At 38.9% G+C, this 16,800-nt stretch overlaps 1 protein-coding gene across 6 annotated transcripts in view; it reads right to left on the reverse strand.

Annotated features, from left to right (window-relative positions):
* The window catches only part of PARD3 (par-3 family cell polarity regulator), a 527,255-nt gene that overhangs the window by 121,921 nt on the left and 388,534 nt on the right, over positions 1-16,800 (reverse strand). For 4 of the 6 annotated variants that reach the window (XM_081931474.1, XM_081931470.1, XM_081931469.1 and 1 more), the window contains one exon: positions 3,935-4,036. The exons of the other annotated variants lie outside the window; for them this stretch is intronic. In XM_081931474.1, coding sequence (XP_081787600.1) covers positions 3,935-4,036 — 102 coding nt within the window. The remainder of the gene's footprint in view (positions 1-3,934; positions 4,037-16,800) is intronic. 6 annotated transcript variants of the gene reach the window in all.

A 16,800-nucleotide genomic window follows, 5' to 3' on the forward strand; every position in this document is an offset into this window, starting at 1 on the left:
ATGATTCGGACTCTAAATCCTTGAAAGTGGCTTCTATCAGGAGCTGAAGTTTACAAGTATGGAAAAACCTTGTTTGCTTCATGCTGCCTCTTTATCAGTTAGCAAGTCTTCACACTTTGCCTTGAGACTCCAGAAAGAATCCTTGCAAAGATTAAACTGAGATGGGAGTTGTATAATCCTGTGCTGTTACCCCCTCTGCAGGCTTAACACATTCTCTCTGTCTCTGCCGAATATCTTACTATATTGCACTTAATAGGGAATGACATAATTGCATAATTAAGGGAAAGGGTCATATATCTGTGGGAGAGTATCTGTTTTTCCAAGTTTCGTCTACATGGTGATCAAAATGCTATCATTCTATCAATACAGGTGCACTGACATATGTGTCATGTGTAGAATGCAATGTACTACTGTACTTTAAAAAAAAAAGATCATATTACTTGAGTACTATTATAGGACCATGCCTTATTTTCATTGGCCAGTCTCAGGAATTGAAACTATCAGCCATGTTTGATATTTATATAATATAAATAAATATAAAGGGGGTAAAGAAATATTTACTATATATTTGGGCACACTTAACAATCTCCTTTTCCGAAATAGCTTCCTTTTCTGTGGGTTTCAAGGATACACTAAGAATGGCTGAAGGAATCTTGCTTCATACAAGATGGGATTCATAATAAAGCAGTGGGATACTGTATAAAAATGGCAGTCTTAATTCAATTCGTTCAATGAAAAATTAAGCTACATTAATTTACTTGTCTTCTAATCAATGTGAACAAAATACTTTCAAGACTTCGAGCAAAATATAATGCAAGCAAAACACTATTAAAATTATAGAGTCAGGGCAAAATAATTTTATATAATTGTGGCCCTGATTGATTTTTTAATGGAGCATCCACTTGTTCTCTAACCCCGGTGGACTTTCGCTGCATTTTGGTTCTACACAGCAAATTCATTACACCAAACCTAGCTCCCCTGTGCATTTCATCATTAGAGCAAGCAAATTTGATATTAAGTTATTTGTGTCATTAACAGCACAGGAAGAAGCAAAAACAGAAGTATTTCTAAAAACAAGCTACTCTCTAAATTGAAATGTTCTACTGGATCCCTAACAAATTTTTCAAGGATGGGCCAAAGTTTCAGCCACAGAATTTTTTTATTATACTGTTTTACACTTCCTGCTTCTCCTTACACTCCCTGCTTCTCCTAACAGCAGTAAGTTTCAGGGCAGCTCTTTTAGCTGGTCAGTTTCCTTGCAAGGAGTCATTTAAAGTCCCCTTAATTATATACTATATTTATCCCAAGCAGTTTACAATGGGTTGGATCTTAACATATCTTTTTTCTGTTTTGTTCTTATTAGAATAATAATGAGCTATTGTCAACACTGTTATTTTTCTTAAACAATCATCACTCAAATAAAACGAAAGAGAAAAACATGAGAATATAACAATCATAGGCAATTTACATTGGGAAACACGTTAGTAACTGGCACTGTAGGAAGTGGGTTGGAAAGAAACTCCCAACTTCAAAGGAAAAGGGAACAAGTAGCACAGGAGATCCCAAGACCAACACCTCCCGTGTAATCATGCAGGCCCAGTGAATGTATCACTAAAGTAATTATTCCAGCTGGAATAGGCTTGGTGTAGGAACAAAATGTGGGAGTCAATTCATGTAAAATTATCCCAATATATATATATATATTTGTTAAGACACAGACATGGCTTAATATTTAGGGCTGCTTTCTCACAGTACAATTTTGGATGTGCACATTAGACTGAACATTTGTAAACTTAGATATGTAACGTTAAGTATTTTTTTTTGGGGGGGGGAGGAATCACATGCTTATGGCATGATCATACCTAGCTTGAGCATAATCCAAGTTTGTGAAATGTTCTTGAGAGATGTGTCATTAAGTTCATATGTTACATTAGTGCATAGCAAATACAGTGCACAACAAATATACCATCACTTATTAAAATATATGTTATGATGGATTATTGCTTCTGTTCCTTGGGTTTACACAATACTAGGAATAAAGGTACAAGGTAGTGATCCTTACCAGGGATTGGCTATCAAGATCTCTCTCTTTAAATATAGGGCTAGGGAACATAGATGCTATTGAACTCCGCAACTCCAATCAGCCACAGTGAGGAACAATGAGAGTTGCAGTTTAGCAACATCTGGAGAACCACAGATTCCCCCACCTCTGCTTTAAACTGAGGACATGAATCTAATTTTACTGTTGAGGGTATGTTTACAATTAGCCCAATTTATATTTCCAGAATCAGAAATAAAAAAAGCATGCATATTCGTGCCTGGATTAGAAAGCCATGAGAAGCAAACTGTTTCTTCTGTTGCTTTATCAGGTTCCCTCCTCTCTTTTTTTGTAACATTTGAAGCCATGCTAACAGAAAAGGAAGGGAATGTGTCTTGCCACATTTCTCCCGTCAGTTTCTATTTCCCCTGAAAAGCCTCCCCGAAGACTGGCAGCTTGCTAAGTTTAAGCTTTAGGACAGCACCCTATAATGCACGAGGGCTGCTGTCAGAAGCAAGCGATGCCCACCCCTCATGTACATAGAGGCCTCTCTGGATCCCAGCCCAAGAAATTACTTTATACTGGGAAGAATTTTCAACACTGCTGGCGGACATCCAGTGTAAAGTACTAAGAGTTTTCTGATCGAAACAAACAATGAAATGCGTAGACATGTGTAGTCCTGCTTATAAAATTATGCGCATATTTGTATTCCAAGGTAATTTAATGACGCAAATTAAAAAAGGGATCCGACTACAGTTCAACATGCAATCTAAACTGGAATAGCTTCATTAACGTCAATACTGCAGCACGCTGCAATTAGTCAGCGACCTATTTTCTATTAATATTTTTTTCGAATTATAAATAGCCATCGTTGTTAGTGTTTAACTTCACTGCAAAGTAAAATGTTGTAGGAATAGTGGCAGCAATTTAGAATCAACTGTTGCATCACAAAGCTAATCAAGTTAATTGACTTCAATGTGATTTTGTAGTGCTCTGGAAGTGACAGACTGGAATTGCAGGCCTGCGTTCAGATATAAGCATTTATGAGAATTAAATTAATGTTATTTGGTGCATGATTGTAGCTCGGAACTCTGGTCCAGATGTCCATTATGCACATGGGAGCAGCGCTGTATACACGCACAGCTCCTGCCTCATATAAGCCTCCTTATCCAATGCAATTCCAGGTTATTCCAGGCACACATTTCTTTCTGTGGGCATAACTGCACTGAAAAGTTGGGGAAGTATGCATTAGCTAGGTATGTGGGGATGCATTTGGTTGGTTACTGGAAAACTGGGCTTATACAGATGGAATTTGACAGAAGTAATTCTATAAAAGCATGAAGATCTTAAATTTGAGGGGGAAATACTCCAGCAAGGAGTACTCACTAGTTATTTTATACCCAGCTATTTAATCTACACAACACTACAGGACAACAGGAAAAGGTTGATCTCCAGTGACAATATTTATTTCCAACGAGGAGTTTCAAATTCAATTGAAGACACAGTGTAAAATCAACAAAAGTAGATACGCAAATGTTTTCAGGAAAAGATACAAAATTTATTCCAATTCCATATAAATATTAATGTTTTTGAAAGTGTCTAGACAATCAATTCTAGCACAGGTGTACTTATTACTCCAGTTGCCCCTGTAAAGAAGGGGGAGTGGGGATGACAAATCATGAAACAGATGCCTGGTTGCTATAACAGCCTCTGAATATAGTCAAATTATCCTAGCTGATGTCCAATATATATTCTGCTTTCTCCCATTAGTTACATGAGCTCTACAAACATATTTGTATCTGAGTCATTTGACTAAAAATGAACTCTAGTGGAATGTAAATTACCAAACGTAAAAAAAAAACCTCTATCAAGATTTAAGCAAAAGACCAAATCTACCTCTCCTGTTCTTGCTTCATTCGTATTCTCTCCTCTTCTGAAGTAACAGCTTCCTGCACTTTTATTTTCTCAATCTTGTCATCTTTTCGATGTTTGCCAAACCTGTTAATAACAAAACAAAAGTTCTAACTTGTCAACATGAACCATAATTGTGTAGGCTTCTACTCTCCACATAGAAAACTCTGTGCTCATTATAGAATGACACTCAAACAAAGGGGGCGGGATAGAACGGCAAGGTAATCATCAAACAAATATCAGTTTGAACAGTTCAGCCTCAGTGATGCTTATATTTATAGTAGCACTCCTGGTGAGATGTTTATTTTTAGATTAATACCTGAACCATTTTATTGCACGTCCTGCTTAATTTACGTGTAATTGCAATATGCAGATATAGTTAAGCAGTGTACATGGAGGTTAAATTACTCCATGAATGGAAAAGATTTTTCTGCTTTGCCATATCCAGTGAGTGGGTATGGTGGGTACCTTTCCCTTCACTATTTTGGTTCTGTTCTTTACCACCACTTCTCTTTTTGACCCCTCACTGCAATGGATGGAAGGGAATTAAGTACACCAGCTCCAAGGCTGGTTTCACTGAGGGCTCACTTTGGGACCAGAAGGCTTAGGATTCTGCAAATCTTCTGCCACCCTTGACACACATAGCCAGCACTGCAGACGTTTCCAAGGGTGCACCATGGGGTCTTCTGATGGCATATATGCTGTCACACTGGCAATCTCCCTCTTTAGCAGTGCACCAACATCTATGCCATATCCAAAGCCCCCACTCCAAGAATGTTTTCTTGTTTTAAGCCTGCAGCCTAAGTTTAAATAATTAATAAATAAATAAACTACAGCACGGCACTTCTGCATACTGAAATAAATCCACTAGCTCCTCCTTTCTTATTTTATTTGTTGCATGTATATATCACACATCAACCAAGTCATCTGGGCTGCTTACAAACTGTTTAAAAAATCAAAATTCAAGAAAGAAAGAAAGATCTGGAATGGTGTAATTAACATGTACAAAACAAACTTTTCCACACTGCACATCATTTAAAAAATAAATTCATTTGCGGAAACTGATAAAAACAAAGTAACACACTCAGCAGTATTAACATTACGGGTTCACAACATAAGATAAGAATAAAAAGCTTACGGGGAAAATGGATCCAGGCAACTGTCCAGTCAGAACTGGCAGAGGGGTGAATATTCACACGTGAGAGAGAAATGTTGCAACTACAGGCAACAACCAATTGACGCGCAAGCATGCATTGCATCAAACCTGGAAGCGACTTTTTAAATGGTGGAAACTGCCCTAAAACAGCCCAGAAAGGGCAAAAAGGTACAAAAACAGTATCTAGCAATCCCACAAGCCTTTGCAAGTGCAATCCCTGGAGCCCTTGCACTGAACATTGAAGCCTGAGGAGTTGGAGTTTGAACAAGGAGGTTTGGAGGGAGTGATTGTGGTGGAGTTTGGTATCCAGTAAGTGCTGCTGATTTTTTAGGGGTTTTTCAATGGTTTCAAGAGGTTTACAGCTTGTTTGCAGGCTTTTCCAATGGTATTTCATATATGTGTGATTTCATGTAACCACATGGTGCCTCATAATGTAATTCCCACGTAAATTGGGAGTTGTCTGTACAAAGGTTCAGTTACTTTCCAACATCTAGAGGGCACCAGGTTGGGAGTACTTTGATCTAAAGAAAGAGCAAGTTGAGTCCTAGAGTGTAGTGGCAAGAGCAGGCATAGGCAAATTCGGCCTTTCAGATGTTTTGGGACTACAACTCCCATCATCCCTGACCACAGCTAGGTCAGGGATGATGGGAATTGTAGTCTCAAAACATCTGACGGGCCGAGTTTGCCTATGCCTGGGCTAGAGCGTTGAACCAGGATTTGGGAGACCAAGATTCAAACCTTCAATCAGCCACAAAACACATCAGATGACCTTGGGCCTCTCAGCCTGGGGAGTGAAGAATTCTAGCCACAATTAAATGTCCAGCTATGGTCTAAGGCAGCTGCATTACATGTCACTAAAACCAAAAGTCAGCTGGCCACCATTACCACCAAGCAAATAATCTGTTAAGAAAAAACTACTTCTGTCAAAATTCAGCTCCACATCAGAAAATGGAGGTGGGGGTGGGGAATTAGAGAGCTCTAATTCACAGTAAGGAAAATACATCCAAGAGAAATGTTAAATGTCTTCTTCTCCCCAGATACTTCAAGATGTCATATTTTGCCCTACTTAATGTATTTTTCAGTGCTAGTGAATATCTTACCATTAAATATCAACAAACTGAATATCACACTCAGATTTTCTGAGTGCGTATGTGTTTCTCCTTTCCATTTATTGATGTAGGCTTTACATTAACTTATAGATGGAAATAAAAACACAGCTTAGAGTTCCAGTATAATTGGAACGAAAGCAATTTTTTATAGAATTATTTTTATGACAGATTGAAATAACGGTTGCAAATTAAAAATATCCTGCCTGTCCCAAAGTGTGAGAAAATGATGAGGGTGAGCGGATGAAATCCTCTTCACTAATTGCCAAGATACTCCAGGGTTGTTAATTTAACTCCCTCATTTTCCATTTGCAAAAAAGAGAAAAAAGGTCAGAGAGCACTCTGAGAAGATACCTGTTAGCTCTCCAAAACGATATGATGTCTAAGTCCTCAAGTCAACTAATTTGTGACAGTTGGGACAAGCATCATTCTATATGCAAAAATGATTCTGCGCTCTTCTCTTTGCAGACATCCTAGAACATCTTCCCTCATGTCAGTGCATTCTATTGCTATCTAGATTTTGACATCTGGCAGAATCCCTTTCAAAGCACTGTCTTGCAGAGCTGCTGGGGGAGGAACAGATCACTCTTGCCAGAAATCTGAATTGCTTGCTTCAGGTTTCCCCACTCCCATTCTTCCATCCGTTTCAACTTTCCTCCCAATTTCTCCCTCTGCACATTCCATCTGACTATTGGGGCAGACAGAGACCTGCAGGTCTACCACCCTGTCCTATGAGTACTACAAACCTATGACAGGACTTTTCAACGGAAATAGCATGGACTGGACAACTGGGAAAGCTTGGAGAGTGGGTATTTCCCCCTGAAGATGAAAAACATGTCAGTCCTGGGACATTTCAAGAGTGACATGAAGGAAGTCCAGCATAAAACTTAAAAGAAATAAAACCAACTCAAACAAATACTGGGGGGGGGGGGGAGATGTAACCAATGCTTATTTCATGATGTCAAACAACAATGTGCTAAATTGCATTTGCAGGAAGTAGGATGAGATCTAAGTTAACGAAATAATGATAAACATACCACCAGTTTCTTAACTGAAGGCCTTTTGAACAAAGGCCCCCTTTCCAGGTGGGAGACATCTGCAGAGACATCTGCATTCCTGGATAGTGCAAGGGTATTGGGCTTGCAGTTTTTTGTTTTAATTGTAGGATTTCTGTGAGCTGAAGCCCTGGTGCGGTTGAATAAAACAGAAGGCTAGGAAGGGGGAAATCCTTGGGGCACAAGGTCTGGAGCATAACAGAAAAGGCACTCTCAGTACTGATACTACATCATTGCCATCTCCATAGCAAAGCACTTACAGTAAGAAATTGTGGGAAGCCTCTCTAACCTGCTTCAGAAGGGACGTGCCTCAGAATGAAATCATTTGCATTCAGCCCGGTTCCAAAGCAAGTCCCTGTTGCACAATCCATGGAGCAAGGAACCACTTGTAACTACATTCCCTCGAGATTCTTAAAGCTAAATCTAAAATTGCCTGATTTATTCAATGGTGGGCATCTAGTCTTTTATATACGGTTTGTGTTTAAACTTATGACAATGAAGGCCAACAACAACAACAACTACATTCCCTATTCTCCTTGCGACAATGAAGGGATGCCTAGGTATGTCCTAATCCAGGGGTCAGCAACCTTTTTCAGCCATGGGCCGGTCCACCATGTGGTGGGCCAGACTATATTTTGGAAAAAATAATGAACAAATTCTTATGCCCCACAAATAACCCAGAGATGCATTTTAAATAAAAGGACACATTCTGCTAATGTAAAAACACGCTGATTTCTGGACCGTCCGAAGGCCAGATTTAGAAGGCCATTGGGCCGCATCCGGTCCCTGGGCCTTAGGTTGCCTACCCCTGTCCTAATCTAGCACAAATTCTGCCACCACAGGGAGGCAACTGCCAGAAAAAGGCAACCAAAACGATGAAGGAGAGGGAGAAACTCCCATATATGGAAAGGTGGCAGCATTAGTTGAGAGAAAAGGTGAGTACAAGGTGACATGGTTGACGTTTATAAAATTGTGCATGGCATGGAGAAAGTGGAGTGAGAAAAGTTTTTCTTCCTCACTCGTAATGTGCGAATTCATGGGCACCCAAGGAAGTTGAATGTTGGAAGATTCAGGACAGATAGTTCAACTATGGAACCCATTCCCATGGAAGTTCTTGCTGGGGTTACTATAGGAGTCCAGTTCAAAACCAAACCACTGGGGACATACTCAAAATCAAATAGATATGTGTCTTTCATAGAATCAAAGTTGGAAGGGACCACGAGGATAATCTAATCCAACCCCCTGAAATGCAGGAATATTTCACCCAATGTGAGGCTCAAACCCACAGCCCTGAGATTGAGTCCCATGCTCTACCGACTGAGCTATCAGTTCCCTTCAACCCCTGATGCATTCATTGAATGAAACTGATCAGAGATGTAAATAAGTGGCATGAGTTCAGGGATCTTTGTAGTGCTAGTGTAAACAGAATGTTCTTTGGTAGGCTTTAGATTAGTTTCCTACAGCTCATCAGCGGTTTCTCCAAAGCAGGGATGGGGAATCTGCAGATGTTAGACTACAATTCCCAAAATTCCTTGTTATCAGCCATGCTGTTTGAGGATGATGGGAGTTGTAGTTCAGCAACATCTGGTTGGTGTCATATTTCCCAGTGCTGGACTAAAAGGACGAGTAAAGCCAATGCATAGATTTAAATATAAAGCTAGCAGGTACAAACAACAGCTTATTTGTTCTGCTTCAGTTTGAGAAAACAAATCGTACTGTTTACATTTTAACAATCTAGTTTGAAAGAGATACACGTGTTTGCAGCGGCAACACCACTTTGAAAGAACAAATTGATACAATAAAAATAATGTCCATGTAATCTGCTAAATGGATTTAATTCTGACACATTACTGATGAGATCACTGCTGTCTGACAAATCATTCACAGATTTCATTAAAATAAAGAGCAATGGGGAAAGCATGCACTAGTTGATTAATGAAAACACACACACACACACAAATGATTGAGACAATTCAACAGCACTTCCCCACCACCACCACAAACAGAGAAAGTACTAACATTAAAAATTAACAAATAGTGTCTGGGTCTCCTATCAGTGATGCCAAGGGCATGCAGTTTCCCTATAATAAGCAATATTGTTACATTTTAAAACTAAACTCCAGCATTCAGTCTGCCATCAAAGCACTTTAACGCTCAATGCAACAATTCCCACTCTATAATCAAAACAGATGGCATTTTATGTTATACATATTTAACATTTTGTAAGTATATGTAAAAGAATGGCCCAACATAATCCTAGAATAAGGTAAGACATCGTTTAGAAAAGATAAAGAAATAAGAACATTGATTATATTCACAATAACCAAAAAGGATTTAATGGCTTGATTCTAAAATACCAAAGAGATTTCCTACATATCATCATAATATGCATATTTATATAGCCACTATTTTCAACAAGAAAATATTCACATTTTAATGATAAAAAGCCATCTTCTTAGCATTGTAAGAGAGAGAGAGCCATTGTGGTTTATTATATATACACACACACACACACATATACAGTGGTACCCCGGGTTAAGAACTTAATTCGTTCCGGGGGTCCGCTCTTAACCTGAAACTGTATATATATAATCTGACTATGCCTCCAAAGTGCCCTTCCTTCAAGATATGTTCCCTGCCTTGAATGCAACACAAAGAAGCATTTCCCACATGGATCCAGGTTGACTGATCCCTCCAAATGCCAGAAATATGCAGTGAGGATTTAAACACTCGAAACAGGATGGTGACAGTCTCACTACGTGTTACAACCTGAGTGAGGATGGCTTGCCTTAGCAGAAGTTGTTTCCCACAGCAACCTCATGGCACTTCTAATATTTGTTCAAGTTCTGACTGAAAGACAGAAGGATAAAACTATAATGCTTGACCATCAAGTGATCTAGATCATGCTTCTCCAGAATGGTGTTTCTCCTGTGCTGTTAATAGCTAGGTGCCTGGGTGTCATTTGCCAGGTGTGTCTTTCCCCCATCAGTGTATTATTGTAAATGATAGAGGGAAGGGCTGTAAGCTCAGTCACAGATCATCTGCATTTCGTGCAGAAGGTCTCAGGTTCAAGGTAGGGCTGACCTCGCCTGAAACCATGGAGAACTGCTGTCAGTCAATGCAGACAATGCTGAGCTAAATGAACAAATGGCCTGATATATAAGGCAACATAAGGGAACTTCCTATGTTCCTATAGGTAAAGGTGAAGGGACCCCTGACCATTAGGTCCAGTCGTGGCCGACTCTGGGGTTGCGGCACTCATCTCGCTTTATTGGCCGAGGGAGCCGGCATACAGCTTCCGTGTCATGTGGCCAGCATGACTAAGCCGCTTCTGGCGAACAAGAGCAGCACACGGAAACGCTGTTTACCTTCCTGCTGGAGCGGTACCTATTTATCTACTTGCACTTTGACATGCTTCCGAACTGCTAGGTTGGCAGGAGCAGGGACCAAGCAAAGGGAGCTCACCCCGTCACGGGGATTCTAACCACCGACCTTCTGATCGGCAAGTCCTAGGCTTTGTGGTCTAACCCACAGTGCCACAGTCCCATACAATTCCTATACAATTTCCCCATACAATTCCTATACAATGTTCCTATACAATTCCAGATTTTATTTTTTGCATGTTTAAAAGAATGTTAAACATTTCAAAAATGAAATGGCAATCCTCTGGTTTCCACATTCACAAGGCATGCCTGTGCAGGTGGCACCGTTAACCAGGGAGAAATAACATATGGAATAGAGGAGCCGGGTCATATCACAGGCCACATTCTGGACTTTGACAAGTTGCCTTGGTTCTCTGTACAGAGCCGATGTATTATATTCTAAACAGCACAGTTCAAAATATTTCCTAGTTTATGTGACAGCTTAATGAAAATCCTGCCCTTCATTCTCTTGTCCTTGATCTATCTTAGACAGCTATTTCTCACTTTATTTTCCTTACTTTTTTTTCTCGCCACTAGATTTCCCACTCGCTACCTTCTACAAACGTCTCCCCAAACAACTGCCCAGTTAGGTTCTTGTCTCAGGTTGGCTATTTGTTACTATGGTAACTGGCTGGAGGTTCAAGACCCAGAAATCCACAACATGCATTTGCTTCACAAAAAGGACAGTAGGGGAATACAGGTTGCAAATGCATGCTTTGCAAACCAGGAAACCACTTATCCTGAGAAATGAGTCAGAAAAAAAGAAAAGATAATTCTGCAGCTGAAAAGGAAAACAGCAGCAAGGAGATCAAACCCAACAATCCAATGTTTCTTACACACTTGAATACGTGTCTTACAAGTTCCGAGTCCATTTTGTAAATGTGACCTCAACTGCATTTCTCTGTGAAGGTGACTGTCCAACTCCTATGATGGAGAACCCTGGTTTATATGGTATTCTTCTGTCTGTCTCACATTCTGGGAATACATTTATTTATTTTAATTTTTTCTATCCCAACTGTTTCTCAAAAGAGACTCAAGGTGGCTAACAGAAAGTTATAAAACAAATAGAATCCCTTAAAAAATAACCCAACACTCATTCAGAAAAAGATTTAACAATATCCATCCTGCACAGCAGTACAAAAGGAACATAAAACTGGGCCAAAAAAATACACAAAGATTTAGAAATCTAGGTCTTAAAAGTGAGAGCCAACACCTCCAAACTATCAACCACCAAAGCACCATCTATGAATTAAGTAAAGTTGATCTAGTGTTTACATGGGAGATAACTCTTGACAATTGCATTTTTTGGAAGAGTTGCAACTGGTGGGGGAGGTTGGAGTAAAGTGGTATAATGTGTGTCATTTTTCTTTCCACTTAATTTAAACTAAGTAGATTTAAGCTAGCTTTTATGTAGAGTTCTCTCTGTTCAAAAGCACATTTATGTACCGAAAACTTTGGGGTGAATATGCTATCAAAAGCATTCTGGAGCAAGAATACTGGAAAGTTGTTGTTCAACATGTACACTATTGGGACAAAGGACTAGTATTTTTCCTTGCCATCATGTTTGTGCCCTATACTGAAAGTTCTTGTAAATTACATGAAAGGAGTAAACTATAATGTGTTAAATAGCAGGTTGCCGCTTCAATGACTGAATCAAGGAGGAAGGATTATGAATAGAAAAGCTTCTATTGAAACATAAGAGTCTTGGTAATCAGCAGTGATGAGTGCAACCACAGAAATAGAACACTGAATTTTAATGGAAATGTTGTAAAACCCATGCATTTCTAAGATTGATTAGGAACAGCAAAAGCGCAAAAACCCCAAGAACTACTATTTTTAATATATGTGGGCACTCAACAGTCCTGATAGTAACAGATTTGATATGGTTTGAACTATACATAGAGCTCAGCTCCAGAGAGGTTTTTGTCCTTAAAAAACAACAGCTTGAGAGATATGAACAAGTTAAACCTGCTTTTAATGGGCAATGCACTCTTAATGGACAACATATCCTTACATTACTGTCACTTAATGCACTTAGAAATGTTCTCTTTCCAGTGAGTATTATCCAATCAAGGCTGTGGTGCTTTGTTAGCTAACTAAACACTTGGGAACTCTATAGAGATCTAAGCAGCAGGATGCTAAGACAGCTATTAAACAGCTGTAAATAAGAGAGATAAACTTAACTTGGGAGTCAATTTTAGCTCATAAAACATCGCACATTTTCATTTAGCATTTATACTCAGGTATACCTAAAATCTATCACACTGCATGTGTAAGTAGCATGCATGTATGATATTGTAAAAAAATCATAAACAGTTGATATTTACCAAAAAAAATAAGGTTTTAGGAAGGCCTGTAGAGACAGCAATATCCAAATTGTATTCAATATGGAAGTTAATTTTTTGACACAGGAGGATATTTGGACATTTTATTTATTTATTTAATAACAATTATTACCGCTTACTAGAATTTACTCTAAATGGTTTATAATAAATAGTCTAAAACAGACATTAAAAATACCAATAAGAAGTTAGAAAGGGGGGGAGTAAAATAAAAGAAGTACAGTTGTACCTCAGCTCCCAAACGCATTGAGAGTCAAACGTTCTGACTCCCAAATGATCGAAAACTGGAAGTGAGTGTTCCAGTTTTCAAACTTTTTTTAGAAGCCGAATGTCCGGCACAGTTTCTGCTATTGTTTCCAGTGCGCCTGCACAATTAGTAACCAATGGGAAGCCGCGCCTTGGTTTCTGAATGTTTCGGAAGTCAAATGGACTTCCAGAATGGATTCCATTTGACTTCCAAGGTACGACTGTAATTATAAAACAGTTACACTTACTAAAACCATGTCTCAAAATTACATGCTAAAATTACATGCTTGGGTATACTCGCTGGAATAAAAAGGTTTTTAGTGGGTGCTGGAAACAATACAGTAAAGACACCTGCCTGTATTACTGAAGAGATCAGCTGGATTTAGCATGAGTAGTTAATGTCAAACTTAAGCAATATGAAGATTACACTACAGATTCTTGAGTAAAGGTTTGGTGTCTAAAAACCATGTGTAAAGATGGTTAATTTGTACTCATTCTATTGCCATTCAGCTGTACAGCTTGTGAAACGAGAGAGACTTTGATGGCAGCTAGTCTAAATCAATTTAGATACTAATAAAATTGCATTATGGTCCTTTTAAAATCAGCAGTGTCCACTTACGAGCATTCAGGCAGTAGCCTGCTCTCCAATATGTCCTCTTGGCGACTCTACTTCTAATTCCATGCTCTGTACATTTTAATGCATCATTGTTTCAAAATACAATGCTACAAATTGCAAATTACATCTGGCTCAAGGGCTGATTATGAGAAATACTAGTGCTACTGCCTCTGCCTGAATAACTCTGATAATAATAATAATAAGAGATTGATTGAGCTGCAAAGCAGCCATATGATGAGAAGGGTCCATTTGAACATTGCCATCAGCTTCTTTTGTTAAAAACAACACTTTGACATGTCACAGCCAACAAATCTTACTGCATTTGGTTACCATGGTTTTCTTACAATTTAAACTATGGGTACTTTCCCAGAAGGGGACAATATAGGAAATACAAATGAGACACAGGACATAACTTTTCAAGTTATGTGGATGTAAAAACAAAAACAATTTATTTGGGGGGATGCTGTCAAAAAGAGGAAGTGTTACTATGGTGCAATCATATTTCAAAAGGAGGAAAAACACATAAAATAGTAATAATCTGTAACTTAAAACAATCATGCAATGACACAGAGGCATTTTTTTTCATAATATGTCATTAACTATGGATGGAAAAGAGAAACCACAATTAGAGATCTTAAGAAAGTGATCTGTGAACCAGATCTTCTAGGTTCAAATCTCAGTTCTGGCAAAAACTACATATCTTGCTAGAAAGGTATGTAGTTTGCCTCTAAAATTAGTCTTCACACCTAAGAACTGGAAAGTAACTAACGTAACACCAATTTTTAAAAGGTGATCCAGAGAGCATTTGGATGTCTGTTCTGGAAAAACTGGTGGAAAACACTATTAAAATAGAATAGAGCAAAGGTTGCCAACCTAACACCCACAGACACATTTTTCCTGGTACTGAGGAATGCTCCTTGTTATTAGACAACAAAAGCACAGAGTGTGTATGTTATCTACATAATCAGGACCAGCAAGGCATAGCTGACATCCCATGATAAACATATGGAGTTGATGGATTTGGTTGTCTCTCAAATTTTGTATTAGGCCATGCCTCCTCCAGGACAGCCATTTTGTGAGCAATGCCCTCAGCACTCTCTTGCCCAGTAGCCCGAACAGGTTGGCACCTCTGATATAGAAGAACAAGTCTTGCTGAAGCCAAACCAGCATGGCTAATTCAAAGGTAAGCCCTGTCTCACTAGCTTCTGAACATTCTTTGTCAATAAGCATACAGATGGAGGTGATCCAGTCAACGCTGCATATTTAAACTTTGGACAAATTACCTTTCGACAAAGGAACAGGAAGCAGAATGCAAGAATATGGGGAGTTTTGCAAAGCCTCATCAGGCTATGTGTTTCTCTTATAAGTTGAGTTTTCTCTTTCGTTTTTGGGCACAGAAGAGATTTTACAAATGTAACAAAAGAAAACCACAAGTCACCATGTTCAGGAGAAACATCAAGGGTATGGGTGGTGGATAAGAAATTATCTCATGGCAACTTAATGTGAATAATGGTCAGTGATAATCCATTCTTCTTTTTTTAAATACAATGATTCTACAGCAAAGTTTTACATATGCACACAAAAGGTTAACCAAGCTCTTGACAGTTCACCTGGAACCTCCCAAACGTTAAAAGTTCCCTGCAGACCTCATTATCTGTAAAACATTTTTATACGTCAGCATTTTCCTGTCAATTACTAGAAAAATCGTTGTTGATGTAGCTTTCCCAAGGAATATCCTCTGCTGAATAAATTAAGCAATATATGATATTACTTCAGACCTTGAAAACTGATTTGCACATTTAGTTTCAATGTGTTAGGAACCCATTCCAGGGAGAACACAGAAAGGACACTGAAAATGTTCCTTATCTCTCCAGCTTTTAAGGTCTTCCAACATAACAAGAAAGTAAGCAGATGGGAAATATATATTTCTAGAACCATAACAGCTGTGTGGGCTTCATGTCCTTCACAAATGTGTAACGGGAACTACAGTACCAAACGTTATATTCCACCGAATGGCTTGGAAATAGGTCTAAATGATGCATTTCTTGATTAATTTGCACTTGATTAATTTGCAACTATCAACCAAAAGCCATTGCTTCAGATTTATCCAGAGCAATTGCCCAGGTATACAGAGCAGCTGTTACATATTCATCAACAAATAAGTGCTTACAGAGAAGAGTCAGCTGATCCCAAGCTTATGCAGAAGCAGGGAAAAGTTCATTTGGATTGGTTTTAGGCATTTGGAAATAGCGAGGTAGGCTTGGATGGGGAAATGAATGAAAGAGAATACAGCACATCTGAAGGTGCCTTATACTGCATCAGACTACTGGTGCCTATAGTTACGTATTTTCTGTGCTGACTGACGGTGCTTTTGCAGTCCAGTAGTTTAGACAGATGCTTTTCCTAGCACGGCGTAATGTGGCAAAATAAATATGTACATCCACTCCACTTATTGGAGGAGACACAAAAGTCATTTATTAAACTGTAACTAGTGAAGAAGCCTTGAAACCAATGGGAAGAGGGTCTGTTAAATCTCTCTCATGCAAAACTTTGTAAAATTACTAGCCCTAAGTTGAGCCAAGTTTACCTTTTCTACTGATCTTCCTGGGGTGGAGGTAAAACAAGCAGAATAAGTGCCTCCTCTTTTCTACTTTTTTAAACAGCACCATTTCCCCATAAAGCTATTTTGTACCACTCATTATCCGAACTAGCCCATATGCTTTTCCTGATGTGGGATTGTCTCATTTTCATCAACCTGTTTTATTCTATGTGCAGCAGAATTTCCCTGCCCTCCCACCTAGTGAAAGTTGGCACTTAGGTTATAAAAGTTAACTGTGACTAAATGCTCGTCATGGTATACTGAAATGTTACTGCATAGTAAAAGGTTTACTGCAGCTCTCAAAAAAAT

The sequence above is a fragment of the Podarcis melisellensis genome (genome assembly GCF_964234715.1).
Source record: "Podarcis melisellensis genome assembly, chromosome: 12".
Lineage (NCBI taxonomy): Eukaryota > Metazoa > Chordata > Lepidosauria > Squamata > Lacertidae > Podarcis > Podarcis melisellensis.